At 39.4% G+C, this 18,135-nt stretch overlaps 1 protein-coding gene across 1 annotated transcript in view; it reads right to left on the bottom strand.

Moving 5' to 3' along the window:
- Positions 1 to 18,135, bottom strand: part of wdr11 (WD repeat domain 11) — a 47,806-nt gene that overhangs the window by 10,466 nt on the left and 19,205 nt on the right. Inside the window, exons 11-20 of the mRNA XM_083897710.1 lie at positions 15,546 to 15,630; positions 12,446 to 12,552; positions 9,184 to 9,259; positions 8,208 to 8,316; positions 7,372 to 7,493; positions 6,628 to 6,775; positions 4,755 to 4,861; positions 3,158 to 3,272; positions 1,784 to 1,955; positions 1,490 to 1,598 (exon numbers count right to left, since the gene is read on the bottom strand). Of these exons, the coding sequence (XP_083753836.1) occupies positions 1,490 to 1,598; positions 1,784 to 1,955; positions 3,158 to 3,272; positions 4,755 to 4,861; positions 6,628 to 6,775; positions 7,372 to 7,493; positions 8,208 to 8,316; positions 9,184 to 9,259; positions 12,446 to 12,552; positions 15,546 to 15,630 (1,150 nt within the window). The remainder of the gene's footprint in view (positions 1 to 1,489; positions 1,599 to 1,783; positions 1,956 to 3,157; positions 3,273 to 4,754; positions 4,862 to 6,627; positions 6,776 to 7,371; positions 7,494 to 8,207; positions 8,317 to 9,183; positions 9,260 to 12,445; positions 12,553 to 15,545; positions 15,631 to 18,135) is intronic.

The following is an 18,135-nucleotide window of genomic DNA, read 5'->3' as shown; positions in this document are numbered from 1 at the left end:
AACAACAATAATGTACTACAGCTATGTTTTTAATAAAGGCAAATTAACTTGAATGCTCTTATGCTATGTTATGGCATGTTGTGATGGAAAATACGTCGAGTGAGCTGCTGCATGAGATAACACAAGTCTTAAGCAGAAGTAGCTTGTTACTGATTGATGAAAAGAGAAGAAAAGAGATGAGCAACACAACTTAGTACTGTGCAGTATAATGCCTTCCAATTTCCAAATGCTGTTCTTTATGGGAGTCATTTAAATCCCAACTCCCTATCATGTAAATAAACTTGATTTGTAAATAATTTTTACTGTGCTGCATCTGTGCACCAAGCACTGTCACATTACATTACAAGTCATTTAGCAGACACTTTTATCCAAAGCAACTTACAAGGGAATTGAGAACAACAAACCAGGGGTGGAGCTGAACTTGTGACCATGATGTCTCTGCACACAGGGGTAGCGGTCTTAACCACTGAGCTGCTCCACCCCAATTGCATCTACTGTATGCTCGAAACTAGAAACAAACAGTGAACTACAACAAATGTTCTATATCTATATCTAGTAGAAATTGGTTTATTTTCCAATACATCTCTATTTCATACAGTATATTATAATTGTATTACTGCATTATCATTAGTGCATAACATCTTTACACAACTTGTGTACCCACAGCTAAACTTTGTTACAAAAATAGCCTCTAATCTAAAATGACACTGTACTAAAAGTGTCCATAGTACTTCTTAGTCTCCAGGCTGTCAATGCACATTATTCAAGTTTAAATGCACTCAAAACCATAGCAGTTCTGCCTGCTCACTAATGCAAACTGTGTAGACATGAATAATTGAAAGTACAGGCCTCTACTAATGTGTTTCTCAGCATCCGAGATTTAGCTGTAGGGATACGCACCAATATTTATGTTTCTATTTAACAGGCAGTGTACACAACTAAGGATTGGGCTTGATTAGAATTTACACGGCCAAGAAATTAATTCAAGTAGGCACTGGTAAGCCGATACTCATCTTGCAAACTGGCACGGGGCAACTCCAGCACTAAAAAGTCTATTTACATCCTGATGTTTAGTTCTTCACTGAGCTTCCTGAGGGTGTACAAAGTCAGCTTTTCTCCAACAGAAAAAAAACACTGCACATGGGTTTCTATGACAACACATATCTTGACATCTAACATATCGCCAGTGCCACTGTAGGATGTTAACGCCCCTTCGCTTTTTAATACTTTTTTAATTTGCTTGATATTGTTTTTTTTCACCATGAGCATTAGATAAATAATGCTTGCCTTGGCTTTTGTATTGATTATCTTGTAGTTACTCAATCTGACAGTCATAGAGCAAGGAGTTGTGTTGTTGTGTAAATAGCGAGGAGCAAAGCTTGTAGAACATACACTGATGAAAGAACACCACCTTTCAGAAACAGTTGATGTCAGACAATTAACTAGGCTGGACTCATTTATGGCAATTTATCCAAAAGTTGGGCCTTACACTTGAGTTATGTCCATGGTGAAGGTTCCTGACCAGGGCTGCAGTAGCAGGAATGCCTTGAGGGTTAGAGCAGCTCTGGGCACGAGCAGGTAGGGACACCATACTGGGTCTGGACATGTTCCCCATGAATTGACAAATAGAACAGTTAGTTGTAAAAAGCTGTAAATAACATTATGTATTATGTAATTTAAAACTTTTACAACTATGACATGGGAATCTACCAACTCCAGTCACAATTTCTCTTTCCTATAATTTTTATTTTATTTTAAAGTTTTCACTTCACCCCTGGCTCACCAGTCAGGTCTTGTTCATCCATACGGTAGCTGGCAGACTTCATGGCCATCTCCAGCACCCGGATACAACCATCGTCGGATGCTAGGACGACTTTGTCTGACGTGCACCAGTCAATGTCAAGGATACGGTAGTTCACGTTGCGACCGACTCGTGTGCTGCTGACCATTTGGACCTGTAATACAGAAGGGTCAAAGTGGTTCAACTCCGTCACCTATTAGCTTCTTCAACAGCATCTGCAAGGAGTCTGAAAAAAGATTGGGGACTAAACCATTATTCAAATAAAAGAAGGAACATTGGATGATTTTTGGATTAAATACAAAAGCATGGCCACCATGCTGTGGTACTGTAAACTAATTTATGTTACGTATAAAACGATACACATTGGAAGACAGTGGACAAACCGTTGTTTCAACCTTCAACCTTTTTACAAGGTGTTACCAAAAACCCCCTCTCTGGCACTTAATGCAGCTGTATGGAAGTCAAGTCAACACAACCCAGCTGTCAGCAGGGCACTGAAGCATTTCGCAAATCTCTCCTGCATTTCCTCTCCTTCCCCCTCTCCTGCTCTGCTGCTGTTGTTGCTCCTTTCCCTCTGCAGCTTCATCCATCTGTTGTCTGGGTTTAACAACTGGGTACTGAAAACTGCCTTATCTCAGCTTCTCCCAAGAAAGTACATCCCTCCATCCAGACAATAATGCTCCACTGGGACCATCTCCCTCCACCCTATGTTGCTTAACACACCAGAGCATGTCCACATTCATCTGTTCTTCAGTTTTTAACATTCATTGTTGCTGTGTAAGCTAATAAATATTTCAGCGGGGGATAAAAACACTCTAGCCTTTGACATGAGATGGAATTATGTACTGAAGTGCAAAGTAGCCAGAGGGATTCTCAGATGAAGTGTAATGAAGCGTGTGCAGAGACAGGACCTTCTGGGTAACATCAGTAAACAAAGTTAAAGAGAGAGCGAGGGAACACAGAGCTAACAGAAATCACAATCATCCGTCCTGCTGTGGATTACATATGCCATCAAAAAGCATTCTGTGCATGTGTACTTACACAGAGCAACATGATTGTTCAACTCACCAAGACAATTGTTACTATTGGAAATGGTTTGAGAGAATATTAGTGAGACATACACACTACAATATTATAACGCTTCAGTAATTAAGAGGGCTAGAGGAACAAATTATTTCTCTCACGGTAAATGCATAACATTGCAGCTTTTGTATCTTTCCTTGAGTTATGCAGTGTGCTGGGTGTGTGTATGTAAGTATGCTGAAAATTAACAGTGCATTGAATTCTTGTTATGTTGCTGCCTTTTGATAAGACCAACATATATCAACTTGCAAGAGCTGGTGCGTGGATCCTCACCTCTTTGGTGTCCCAGACCTCTGCTCCATCCGTGTACATCACCAACAGCTTTTGGTTACCTTTCCCTGGTGCAAAGCGAATCTTCTTCACCCAGCCACGATGTGTCGGTATTCCCCTGAAAATATCCAAAGCATTGATAAAAAAAACAAAAAAACAATTTAAACAACTAATTGTAGGGCTGAACGATATATCGCATTTGCGATAATATCGCGATATGATTAAGTGCAATTTTCTAACCGCAAAGGCTGCGATTATACGCTGTTCACGTGACATGCGTGTGTAAAACATGTGATATAATCGAACGAGATCGTCTAACCACAGACGCTGCACTCTGGTCACATGCAGGCTCCCTGCGCGCTCACATGCGCGCGTTGCGGAGGACGAGTCACGGCCCGTTTTTGTGAATGGAATAGGTGAGGGCGGGTCTGTAAGGTGACTATGGAGCTTCGGCCGCTGTCCGAACAGCTGTTCAGTGACTGTGCGTGTCCAAGCGTGTGTGTGCGCGTGTGTTGCGAACGAGCTTGCGCTAATGTTAAGAACGGGGGTGGACACAACAATAAGCCGTCTACACGATTGAAGACGGCATCTCACCCAGTCAAGATCCTGCACTCTGGTGGACACAACAAGCGCAGGTTCAAAAACCTGAGTCGTCTGGAGACACACCTGTGAGACACACCTGTGCCAGCGGAGAGAAAACTCTCTGCTCCGCTTTTTTTTTTTACCCTCATTTTTATTATCGCTGTTTTGATGTTCAATAATGGACCGTTTTTGAGCCTAAAACGACGTAGTACACTGTAGAATAGTTAGTTTCCACCCCCGCATTGCTGCTGTTGCTGCTGCTGTTAAAAAAAAAAAAAAAAAAATGTCTGAAATTCCCATCCCTAGTTACGCCATATGATCGCACTTCAAAACGGGTTGTGTGTATATTTTATTTATTTATTATTAATATTATTATTATATTTAATGACTGTCTAGCAGTTCACAGATGTCAAAAAACTGAGTGTGGTAAAGCCACATATTTTTATAAATTTGTGTGTATATATATCTGCAATCTGCACTTTGTGTGACTTGTGACTGACTTTCATTTTTTAACACCAGGGTTCCTTCTCAGCACTTTATGTTCAGATGTTCATCTATTCATGCATCACCTCATGTCATCAGAACAGAGGTCTGTCTTCCAGGGAAGAACTGTTTATTTTTAATGTAATATAGTATTGCCATACTTATGATGTATTGCTTGTCTTTGTTTAATAATACAGAAGATTAAGACCTTTAAAAAATAATCGCATCGCAATCGCAATATTGGAACGAAAAATCGCAATTAGATTATTTTCCATAATCGTTCAGCCCTAACTAATTGCACAGCATATTTGTTCATTATTGTATGAATATGGTTGTTTTGGTTTGCAGTTTTACAACAAATTTTATTCTACCATCCAGTTATTTGTTTCGATCCTTTCACTGAGGTTAAACATTCCCAACCATAGGCCAAGCATCAACCCACAGACATTCTGCTGAGGTTTAATATTCATTGCACATAATATATCATTGCACTCTGCCAGAAATTAAAATAAAAATCCTAAATTTAAATTCTCACCTGGACAAACGAGCCTTGAGGTCCCAGAAGTTGAGATTGCCATCCACATCTCCGAGCACCAGGGTGTCACCTTTCCAGGCGATGCAGGCAATACTGCCCATACTTCCCTACAACACAGGAAGAGGGATACGTTTTACTGATTTAAGCTGCTAAAGGACAAAGGAGGAAAGAGAGAGACACTAATTTCTAATCAGGTCAAGTGTGCTTATTATATGAAACAAACAAGACATAATAATAATAATAATAATAGTGCATTATATTTGAAGGCGCCTTTCAAGACACTCAAGATCGCAGTACAACAACAAAATAAAAATAAGAAAAAGTAACAAAGCAGCCTGCACAAACCAGCAGATGGAGCACTGAAATGAACATATTATGTGTCAGATCCCCTTCGCTGTGCACTTTTTAAGCAAAAAAATATGAAGATCATCTATCTTCCTAAAAGAATATTTGAAGCTTTGGGATATGCAGGTCTTTGAGCAATGAATCTGCAGCTGTCACAAAGATAAAGCTTTGAAATCCCAAGGCAAGCCTCCAATGTGTGTCTTTGTGGTGTGAATAGCTGAAGGTAGTGAGCACGGAAACCACGCACTGCTTTACATTCCTATCCACCTCTCAAAAATTGACTTAAGAAATTGAGAGTGGCTTTATTTTTATTTATTTATTTATTATTTCTGTATGGAAAAAAATATACATTTGGAAGAAATAGTGAACAAATAACTAATCTAAACATAATAAGTCACAATGAGACAAAATCTTCTATTGTTATTCAAAGCTACTGATACGATCAGTAAAGATGTTTAGACGTATGCACTCAGCTGTAGCTTTTAACACGTTTATTTAACACTTACTGTATATAAATGAAACATCTGCCTCTCATACACGGTCAAAACTTTGTGCTCACCACTGGGCCCTATCACATTTTCAAAACAAATACCTTCAGGCGCAATAATTCATACATACATAATGACTGCAAGACTACTAAATGACCAAATAACAGCTTTGATTCCATGTTATTCTAAGGACAACAGAGGCTTAGGCAACAAAACACTAAATGTAATCAAGTGTAACACAAACAATCTAATGCAAACATCCTGCTTGAATCTGCTTCCAAGGCAAATTAAAGCAGGATAATCTTAAGATGCAGTACCTGTTTCTCTTCCGCTGAGCCAGAGTCATGCTCTGAACTTGTACAGAAAACACTTGAAAAACACTATCTGTGACAAACTGATGGCCAAAGAAGCACTCCCACATCTTGACTCTCATAAAAAAACAATAAAGCAGCAAGATTTAGATGAAACGTCACCTTGATTCAGCGCACTTTACTACTGCAGAAAACTTTACCACATTTTGTTCGGAAGCCATAGCCACACACAAAAATGTTTATTATATAGAGGAGGAAAGTGTGTCTGGCAAACAGGAAGCAGTGTTTCAGCATCTTCTTTGAGGATAAAAAAGAATAGTAAATACTATATATATATATAAATAAAAGATGACAGTGGTGGAAAGATGCAAGAACAAAATGGGAATAAAAAAAAGGAAAGCAGAAAAAAGGATGAAAAACGGCAACAAGATTGATGATGTGGTGTGTAAAGGTGATAGTGAACGTCACAATTCTGAGATAAAGTATTGATTCACAGATTTGACTGATAACATGTACAGAGAGGCAAGAGGATAAAAGGTCAAAGTATTGATATATACTGTAGAAGGTGAACAGGGGGAAAAAAGAAGCAGTTTAGAGCTACTGTACAGAGAGGAAATGCCCAACAGTAAACTGAAAGGAGAGAGATGCAGGAAGGAATAGCCCTATGCAAGAATCAGAGAGAGAGAGAGAGAGAGAGGCATAAAAAAGATACATAGTCTCTCGACTCACATCGGGGGGAATTCGAGCACCATCCTTGACTGTGTTGCCCTCTACAGTGATATGGTAGACTTGTCCGTCTGTGTCAGTGAATACAAAATGCTCCCTGGCTGAGATGGCTTGGCTGGTCTCTGACTTGCTCTCGGCATCCTGCAGGAGACTGTTGCAAAGAGACCGAACAAACAGACATTTGTTCCACACTTTTCAGAGTGATATATTTTGGCTAGATATATTTGTCTTCTGCTATACACTAATGATTTTCTTCCAGCTAAATTGGTGGTATCTGCAGTTGGAGAGTAGAATATGTACAGATTATAAAGAAGCTCGATTAATTTGGAAAATGTCAATGCTGACTTCAAACAAAACAATATATCCACATATAGAGTTGGTTGTCGTATTGTAACTCTGTGTTAAAAAATCAGTTTGTGAAAAAAAAGTTGTATGACGGATAGATGACAGAAAGGCATCATTTGAAAAAAGATGGAAAGACATGTCAAAAAAAAGCTTACAGTAGATAAATAGTAGAAACAGCAATGTGTGTCATTATAAGTGGGGAGCCAACAGTACAAATGCAAACTTGGATACACGTCTAAATTATGATTGTCCAACAGTGTAACAATGATTATAGCCACATCGTTCCTTTAATATACCCCTATAATATGGACGTCTTACACTTGAAAAATATGAAAAAAAAGATTGAAAGATAGTATGATGAGTATTATGTGAAGCTAAATTCTTATTGGTTATGATGCTGACCTGATGACTGACGATTCAACGATACACTGCTCGGCATCTGACACAGTCTGCCGAGCCATGGCTTCTCTTGCTGCCATTTGCTTTTTCTTTAGGCTCTTCAGGTTGTGCGACGGAGACCACTCCTGTTTACGCAGAAAAACACACACAAGGTTGAGGTTCAAGTGATAAACGCCCATGAGGTAGCGAACACATTTTCATTTGCTGACATAAGAACACACCTATACAGAGAGTTAGAGAGAGCAAGAAATGTACAGCATTTGCAGTAGATGCTTACATAAGTTAAACTTTAGCATGTAAAATAGCTATTTTCCATAAGCCTTACTAACTGCTGGAGCACTGTGGCTGTGGTCTAGTTAACTCAAGGTTGTAATCAATATGGAAATGAACAGCAACATGGGGCTGGGGGAGATGGCATGTATTATTAAGGTTCCTGGCATTTTTATTCATACTGTGCAGGGTTTTACAGCCCAATGGTAGGTTTGCCTAGCATAACTCTCTTTTTATGAGTATTCCTCTGGTCTAATGAAGCCACTGTTCTTTGCTGCGCTTAGGAGAAAAAAAATCTGACTAGTCTTTCAAATGGTCCACACAAACACAAGATAGGGGAGAGAGTCAACAATTATAAGGGACTATAACCAAATGGGAAAAGTCAGCAACACCAACATTGTGTTTTGTCGAATAATAATGTAAATTGGAGATATGTAGATATCCAGCTGTGGAATCACATAAAAACACCTGCTGGAAAAAGCAATTTATGTTTGCCTTATTTAATACATTGCACAGCACCTTTGGTTTAAGGACAAGTGAAGGTTATCGGTAGGTAAATTTGTCATTACCAGTGCAGTAACAGTGGGGAAGTTCTTGGCCATTTCCCGGAGAAGTGTCCCTGTCCTGGTGTCCCATAGCTCCAGGGGTTTGTCTCTGAAGACCACCACCAAATACTGTCTGAGGATGGACACCACAAACATGTACATGTCTGTCATCATTACCTGGCAACCATGTGTTCATATAGTACAATATGTTTTCACAAGAACCTAAATGCACTAAGAATGTATATCTGCAACAATTTGTTTTTGTTGTACTTAAGTAAACACAGGCATTTTCTTGCACATCTGAATCATTTATTCAGTCTTGTGACTTGAAGTTAGCTGAAATAAAAAACTGGCAACTACCAGAACTAAAAGATATGGTTGAATTTCAGGCCGAGTAACAGCCTCCTGTACAACACAGTGTAGGGTGTGGTGAGAGAAAGAGAGAGACAGATCGATTGTTGTTAGAATATGTTGTCCTTCAACATAAAACAAATATATTGTAATTTCAATAACAAGTGAATATTAGCAGACAGGGAATTGTATATGTATTGCATTTCTAGAAAATGCTATTTTATTCTCATGAATATCACAAACTGATTAAGATATACAATATTAATAGAGAAATAATGAGCAGGAACACTGCACACCATGAATTAATATATAAAGGTTTTTAGGGATAATCATGAATAAACAACCCAACTGTAATAGTGGATGTGTGCGTGCTTTAAGTCTTTTAGCAGTATACTAATAAAACTTCAGATCAGGGTATAACCATATTTCAGGAAAAAAAAAGGTGAAAAAGGGGGAATCTTTAACCTTTAAAAGGTACTGAATTAAATGTAGAAAGATGAATGAAGGTAAGCAATGGGGTGGCTCGAGGGAGGTAAGACATATATGTGGGTGCAAATACTTTCTAAGGTAAGAGCAGAAAGCTTCAGACAGGTTTGTGATGTTCATATATGTTTTGTTTTTTCCGGTGGTGGTGGGGGGCACTACTCACTTGAGATGGGACACTTTAATCATCTCAATGGGTGGCTCATCGTTTCCTCTCTCACCTCTGAATGCAAAGCATCTGCCTGGAAAACACAACAGACATGGAGAGAGAGAGGGAGAGAGAGAGAGAATGTGACAGGAGGAGGTGGTGATGGAAAGCAGATGACACTATCTTTCTTTACACCTGTGAAAAGACAGACTCTTCTCATCTCCTTGAAGTTCATGGTGCATCATGATTTCCCCTTTTTTCTCCAGAGGGAGAGAGCTTTACTCCCTACCTTTCATTCGTAACTTTTCACCCACTGAAGCACAATATATGCAGAGTGTCAAGGTGCCCCTTTTTAACAAAACAAGAACGCCCTTCAGCAGGTGTATTGTATCATGTTTGCCAAGGAAAATGCTGATCTGATTTTGTGTTGCACATTCAGGAAGGTGGCCTGGTTTAAATGTCCAAGTAAAAGACCAGTCTGTCATGAGTTGGGAAATGGGGGGTGACCTCCAACAGTTGAGTTGAGATGACAGTTGGTGTTTGTCTACCAGTGGGGCATAAAGTAGCATATGGTGTGGTAAAAACTTTGGAGACCTGTGGCTCATAAGAGGCTAATTCTTTACAACCCTCCTGTGTTTTCACAGTCATACACAGTGGAAGGGCTTATATGCCTTGATTACAAAGTGCTAATTATGGCATTTAACTCTTCAGACTCTTGATCAGCTCAGGCTCTGTACATGTGTCAAGCTGATTTCAACTATGAAAGGTCTCAATTACTCATGTAGCTTGTTCAATCAGAAATCAATCTTGTTTTTATTTCTCCATGTGGTGTTAATAGTCACCTATTAATAGGACATGATGAGATTTGATGAAAGACATTTATTCATTATGTATTTCGGTGTTGAGTGGAACTTCGAAAGCCGACTCTCCCTCTGCTTTTCTTGTCATCTTGGTCCTCTATTAAACTAAAGACATTGTAGAGTTTCAGCATTAGTGTACAGAGTAAATATATATTAACCCTCAAAATGTCAGTCTGGTCTTGTTTGCTTATTTCAACTATACAATGGCCAGAAAATCTCCTGTGAGTAAGTGCTTTTGCCCATTTTCCTGAATAACTTTCAATATCTAACAGCACAAATGAACTGCATACAACGCTAATTCGCCGGTTTCCTGCAACAGTGCAGTGAAATTACTCTAATAACCACATGTTGACTATGACTTGCAACTTCTCAGCTTTCAGAAAATGTTTGATTTTTTCTGATGGCACAAAACGAGAAGAGATTGCACATGTGAGTGTGGGACTGTTCCAAGTGCTGAAAGAAAGGAGAGAAGATCGATAGACAGAACATGTCAGGTGTTTCAGCCTGTTTGCTTGTCAAGATTATAATAGAACCTCATTTTTAATCTTATTCTGAAGTAGAACCACAGGCTAAAGGGAGATGAAGGGATACAGAGGAGAGATGGGAGGACTCGGGGTGTTGGAGAGAGACAACTGACCCACCAGAACAACACACTACGTTTTAAGACCCCCTGGTTTGCATATTACATATTATTGTGATAAATACTACTGTGTGTAAGTTTAAAATATAAACAAAAGTCCATGAGATTCGTACCATTGTAAAATGAGTTCACACAATGCTGATTAAGCCTATCAGCTTCACACAACACTCTAAGTAGAGCGGTGTCTCAACATTCCTGCACTGCACACTGGAACTGATTTGTTTAATGTCAAGACAGCGAGAGGGACCAGAAACAATGGGCAATGAAACCAGACAGCTGCAAACAAGTTGAAGTATAGCTGGAAACACAGAAGTTTCAGCACCGAGTATTATTGCACAAAAAACCCGGTTGTTCAGCCATTTGAGGGGTAAAAGCTTGTTGCCCCCGTTGGCCCCTGCACTGTTGATGCATACACAAACATTTCCCCAGTCATAATATGACAGCATTGTTTGCCAGAGCCTGTTTTACTGATGAGGGACACAGCATACAAATAATGTTAGTTTTATATTAAACAGTGGCATTATATTAACAACATATGAAAAAATCATCAGCAATTACACGATGTAGCTTTAAACAAGATGCACAAAAGTCCCAACAGTTTCATTTCTGACCAGAAACTCACCCAGAAACCATGCAATGAAATGTGTTTTTATCTATCTTAATAAGTGCCATCCCCCTGTATAATTTAATACTTGGTTGGATTGTGTTCTTTGCAACCCCAGAAATTATTATTAACCCCAGGTTGAAAATCACTGCCTGAGAGGATCTCAATTACTTCAACCGACAAAGAAAAAACAATTAGGAAGATATGTGTTTGAGGGAATGTGTGTCTGTAACCAAGGCTATTACTGTGGGCTGTTAATTTTGACGACTGCTGGGTTTATAGAGACTCTTTGAAGAAGTGACTTAACCTCACAACTGTCTTGAAAGAACTGGGGATAAAGGCTTTGTGACCAGTTATTACAATGACAATTTCACTGTGCTAGTAGAACGCGTTCTTCATACTACATAGCTTTGATCCAAGTGCTCATCAATTATTTGTATACAAAAACATGGTTCCAAGGAAATCCTTTAACCAACTCTGCCTGATTACATTAAAGTTACTCTCCAACTCTAGACCCCTGTATAGCACATAAAATTCAACACTGTATATTTCCAATCCCTGGAGGAGGCAGAGACACTTTCATGTTGGTGTAGTTATTCTATAGACCCATCAAGAGGCTCTGGCAAGGTATAAGTCACTCTGCAGGAACTCTGCATAGAATCTCATTTGCAGAGCTTGCTGTCCCTTGGTGGTACCCAAACACTATTTAGTTTGAACCTAATTTGGAGGTGTGTGTAAGTATGCCCTTGGGGAAAACAAAAAGAGGTTCTTAAGCCCTTTTCTTAACCAGCAATCTAACTATACCGTTGTTAAGAAGACCCTCTCATTATGCCGCCTTTGTTTATTTACAGTGAACCAAATAAGATGGCATATTGCTATGCCAGTGTGAGCTATAGAGATGTCCGTCACACACAGACATCCATTCAGCTCTACGACTGCCCCAGTGCTGGCAAGAAGGTGGAACAACAATGCCACCAGTACTTCAGTGAACCACATAGACACAGGAAGACAGTGAAGAGGAGGACGTTGGGGATTAAAAGTAGCTGCAGTGCTGTGTGCATTATTGTTTATTTAATTCCTCTGTAGCTGAAGTTTTCCCCTCTAAACGATTAAAGGCGTGTGGGCATGTGTGAGTGTGTGTGTGAGAGAGAGAGAGAGAGAGCGAGAGCATCTCACCAGTGGGCAGGTCGACATGCTGCAGTTCATTTCGTACCAAGCCCATGTTATTGGGGGCAGAAGTCGCAAAGGACAGGAAACTGGTGAGACTCACCCATTCGATCCCCCTAAGGAATAAGAGAGAGAGAGAGATGTATTACTTCAATAAATAATCTACATCCAAGCAAAGTAAATCTGAGACTACTTATTTTCAATGGTATATTAATACATAGAAAACCAAGTCAGCAAGTATGAGAATGAGATATTAATATTATTTTAAAGTGGGTACAGCTCAGGGAGCACACACACACACACACTCGACTGTAATGAGAGGGTAAATAGCCACATGATTAATTAGTCAATTTCACCACTAAAAGTAAATGAGATGCTAAAAGCCAGTTCTTTTTGGCATGACTGTGCATGGGCAAGGTCTGCTGGGCTAATTTCCATAAGCACCTCTGCTCTTCCCAACACAGAGTTTGAACCATTTCACACAACACTGGAAATAACAGCACACTCTACAGAGACATTTCTGATATTACAGGACTAATGATAATGTGTTATTCATCTATTGTAAAATGTTGTCCCAGTGCTCCACTTTGAACGATTGCATATACTTAAACATGAAGGGTCAAGTAAACAAAAGCAGCTTGCGACACCAAGCAATTACGCCACGTGTAAATGCTTGCACATGGTAACAAGTGTGAGCACAAGGTTCCGCCGTTCTGTTGTATCGAGTGAAAGATGACAAGCTGAGGAAGATGCAGCTGTTCCGCATCATGACTGCGGAACAAATCTAGTGACCCCAGAAACCAGGCTTAATCACTCACTTTAGTCCACACATACAGAAAAACTGTATGCAGTGACTTACACACACATTTCAAGTATCTTATGTTGCGCAGCTCATTTAAGTTTGTTGCAGCTTCACCATACCAACTTCACTCATTAAAAAAGCATAACTCTGCTCGAACAGATGATGCTTGCTTCCAATCAATCTCTGAAGAACATTAATTGATTCAATCTCGTGCCTAATTAATCACGGTGAAATAGTTTTGCTGCTCATTAGAGAACACTAACTAATGAAGCACAGCCTGCTGTTTTGTTGTTGCATTGTGGGAGACAGCACTCTAACTTCATGCCCTTTCTGTGTGATCCACCTTTCCCACCATCATTTACCAGTACATTGAGCAGAGGCCAAGTGGGACGAAGAAATCTAATAACAAAACAGCCCTGAAACAAACCTTCAGTTAAGTCGAGCACACCAGTTCAATCCATTTTTGGGGACCTGTTTCATTAGGAAAGACAGCGATATTCTTGACATTAATTGTGTCAGCCTGTAACCTCTAAACATAACAGAATACTATAAATTACTGAATGCCAACTAACAAAAATTACATAAAACTTACACATGTACACATGTACACATGTAGACTAATGGAATTAGAGATGTATTGTCTTTTCCCACCTGAATTTCTGAGTTATCCCTTGTTCTAAAACTTTCTGTTGTGATCGTGGTACATAAAAATCACAGTCACTGTCAATGCTGCCAGCTGACATCAAGGGCAGCATGAGAAACACTTGACAAAGGACCATGGGGAGTTTTCATAGGTCATGGCATTGATCTATTAATGATCCATTAACATGCAGGACTGAGCACAAATTCCAAAATTATTTTTTAGCATCAGACAGACTTTCCAAACTAAACGGATTTTAATTGCAGTGGCAGTCTTCTCATTGATCCCTAGAAATGCCATCAACAACTGTTCAATAATACTCTTGTTAGATTTTGTTGGCTCAAACAGAAGGAAAGCCCTTCCTAATATAGTATATTGCTCTTCATCGAATGGTCTATTTCATCTGTGACTGACAGGTTCATTACTTAGCTAATTAGGCGTGGGAGAATAGTGGAGTAATCAGAGGTTATTCGAACAAGACATTTGGCTTCATTTCTACAAAGTAAGTAATTTATTTCAAGTGGAAATAGTAATGAAATGTATATACAGCACGCATTTCACCGAGAAATAAATAGACTTTCATCCCTCAAGACATTTTGATTTGTCATGGCAGGAAACAAGTACAAGTACACAAGCGTAACTAATAGCATTGATGCTGTTACAGTGAAGTAGCATGCTCAATACCAGAGCATGACACTAATGCAATGTCCCATTAGTCACATGTGTGACGTGTACTGTGAGAAAGCATGCTACAATATGAACTGCATTTGTGTTTGCAGTTGATTTCTTCACAGTTATTTGTGAATTGGCAAATCTGGCAATAATGGTAAGTCTGTGACTGCAAACTGGGAAAATACTACACCACTTACTGCATCGTCAGTGTTACATCAGCACCTTATAAGTGAGATATCACTTATTAGGCTGAATATCACTAATCTAGGACACCGTCTTCCTCTCTCTACTCCAAGTACATAAAACACCCACACACAATGATTTCTCAGTGCATCTACAACACATCAGGACACACACACTCACCATTCAGTTTCTTGTTGGGGTAAACAGTTCAAGGCAACTATGCAATATTTTCTTTAGCTCCTACAGAATGCATACTATATTTAAAAAAAAAAAAAAAAAAACACCCTCTGAATTCGATTTGAAAATGGTGTTGGGATTTTTCTGTGACCCTTGCCAACATAATATATCATCATCATTAACGTATTTGCATATACTGTTTTTTTTTTTTTTTTACATTGTCTCCATGCATCTGGACACATCCTCATTGATGTTTATATTACTGTTCTCCATATATGTAAACACAGAATAAATGATCCTGGTCTAGATTTTTGTTTTCATTTGCTCTTGTGATTCTTCTATAATTATTCAAGTCAAGGCAGCTTACTCAGCTGTAGCACTAAAATATTCAGATAAAACCCCTATAAATCAAGCCAGGGAAGTATTGCACTTGAACACACAAGGGCTGATGTGATGGCAACTCTAATTATGTAAGTGCCACTTGCCTCCACCAAACACTAATTTGCCTTGAGCTGACTGACCTGTTTAATCTAACATGTCACTTGATAAATATTTCACCTGGTAAGAAGTGAAATGGGAAGAATGAAAATGTACTGCATTATTGAACACGGGCAAATACACTAACAGATGCTTACCTGACTTCACAAGAGTGGACGCTGAGTTCCTTGTGGAGGAGACCACTGGTCAGGTTATAGACCAGTACAGACCCATTACTGGTGCCTGAAAGGGAGAGAAAGAGAGAAGAGGGCACAAGCCATAAATGTTCACTTCTCCTTGTAGCATCTCACCTGCAGCAGCATCAGATAGAAAACTGGCTCTATCTTACACTTGGCACAAAGCAGTGCACAGCAGACTGAGGATTGCTATCTTGAGACAGCAGAAAGCCACTGACCAACAAAAACATGGTCTACAGTCAACAGTGCTGTGTTTTCATGCTTAATCAAACGGTGCGTTAGATGTGCCAACGTAAGCGGGTTCGCAATGCAATGCATGCACTAAACACACAAGGGATGCTCTGTGCACTCCTGTATCATCACCTGTATCATTAACTTCTGGCCCTTGTTGTTATCTTCAAACCTGACTTTAGCACATTTCTTTAAAGTTTACACCACTTAATCAGCAGATTTTTTTTATTCTGCATTTCTTTATTCTCTATCTTGTCTGTCCTGTCTTTCACCCACGTCTGCCCAAATAAGCTTGCTGTCCAACCAGCCTCCTCCACAAGGAAGGTGCACGAGCAGTCTCCTCATCTGAGAATGGTTCACTCTTGCATGTGCCAGACACAGGTGCAACAAGCTTTTAAAGTGAATGACAAGCACAAATTCTGATTGGCTTAATTGATGTTCCACCCAAAACACAACAACGACTAATTCAAACACTCAATGCAACCCCTTTGTTCCTTGTGCCACACTTATCGTCGAGATTAAATGTAACTAGCTAAATTGGAGGTGGACATACCCTTATGCACTTGCACCACATTTAGATCCTGCACTACAGATCACCACAGTAGGTGGATTGACAGCACATCATGCCACAATGGACAGCCACAGAATATAACAACATTTCATATCATGCTGAGGAAACAGCAAAACAATATTTAATAATGCAGGCAACATATGACACAGATCAGAATCTCATACTGTCTTTCAGGGATGTTTATACAGATTTTCTCATACTGTAGCAGAGAAAATGTAGGCAAAGCCTATTTTTTTAATTTGTATATATCTAGAATCTTTATAACATTCTGGAACTAAAAAAAAACAAAAAAAAAAAAACAGGCTAATTTGCTGGGAATGGCTCATCTGACAAAATAAAATGAATGCTTTAATGATCCTGCATATCCAGGGGATTTGATTAAATGAGGTCCACTTTCGAAGTATATGCAACAAAAAAAAAAAACCTTGCTTACTCTCCCTTCCGGCACTTAACCACAGAAAGCTCCCTGAATAAATCCCTTAAATGATTAGAAAGGATCTTATTATTTATGATTCTGTAGAATGCCACAAGCATTTTATTTCCATTAATGGGAAAAAGAAAGCAGGTGTAAATACAACAGCTGAACTTAATAATGGAAGCTGAAAAACGCAAAAATGACAGTGATAATAATTATTGCAAATAAATTCTGCACAGCTGTGAAAGCAACTTGTATGTTAATTTTCATAATGTTCCTAAGGTTTCACAATTTTTGGGGGATTCTCTTTTATTTCTGTGATGATTAAGAGCAGGTGCAGCAATATTACTCTTTGCAACACATTGCTCAGTCTGCTCTTGGCTAAAGCATGACAACCACATGCTGACACCACATCTGGAGGTGGTGATAGCCAATGCCCACAGGCAGTGCCACATGGGCATGGATTATTTATGTGTGTGCATGTCGGTGTATGTGTGTGCGTGCGTGTTCTCCTGCACCCTGTGTAACCAATGGATGGCATGCAGTGTGAATGTTTCTGCAGGATTTAGACAAACAGAAAGATAGATAATTGAGCACATAATCCTCTCCCTAAACATGTTGTGAAGATGATCAAGAAGATGTCCCTTCATGTGGCCTTAAAGCTAAATATTAACAGTAATATTTAGTCATATGTATTTTTTCCTTTTTCATATGCCCCAGGTTTAACCCATTTTATGCTGGCATCACATTTAATGAAAATACTTCAGAGTGATACTGATGTATTCATCCAACTTATACAGACTACTTCTTCTTCGTTTCCTTTCGGCTGCTCCCTTCAGGGGTCACCGCAGTGAATCAACCTCCTCCATCTAACCCTGTTGTCTATATCCTCCTCTCTCACACCAACTAACTTCATGTCCTCACTATAGACATAAATGTTTTCTTTGGTCTTCCTCTAGACCCCCTGCCTGGCAGTTCCAACCCCAGCATCCTTCTACCAATATATTCACTATCCCTCCTCTGTACATGACCAAACCATCTCATTCTGGCTGCTCTGACCTTATCTCCAAAACATCTAACGTGTGCCTCTGATTAACTCATTCCTGATCCTATCCATATTCGTCACTCCCAAAGAGAACCTCAACATCTTCATCTCTGCTACCTCCGCATCGCTGGTCTTACCACTGTCTTGTATACCTTTTCTTTCATTCTGGCAGGATGAAAGAAAAGTTATATAATATGACAAATGCCATAACTGCGACATATGGTGATTTTGCTTTATCACCCCACCCCTACCGAACAAGTGTTCAGTCAGAAATCACTAAAAAGTATAA

The sequence above is a fragment of the Microchirus variegatus genome (assembly GCF_963457635.1).
Source record: "Microchirus variegatus genome assembly, chromosome: 11".
Taxonomy (NCBI): Eukaryota; Metazoa; Chordata; class Actinopteri; order Pleuronectiformes; family Soleidae; genus Microchirus; species Microchirus variegatus.
This window is presented reverse-complemented; position numbering and strand designations above follow the sequence as displayed.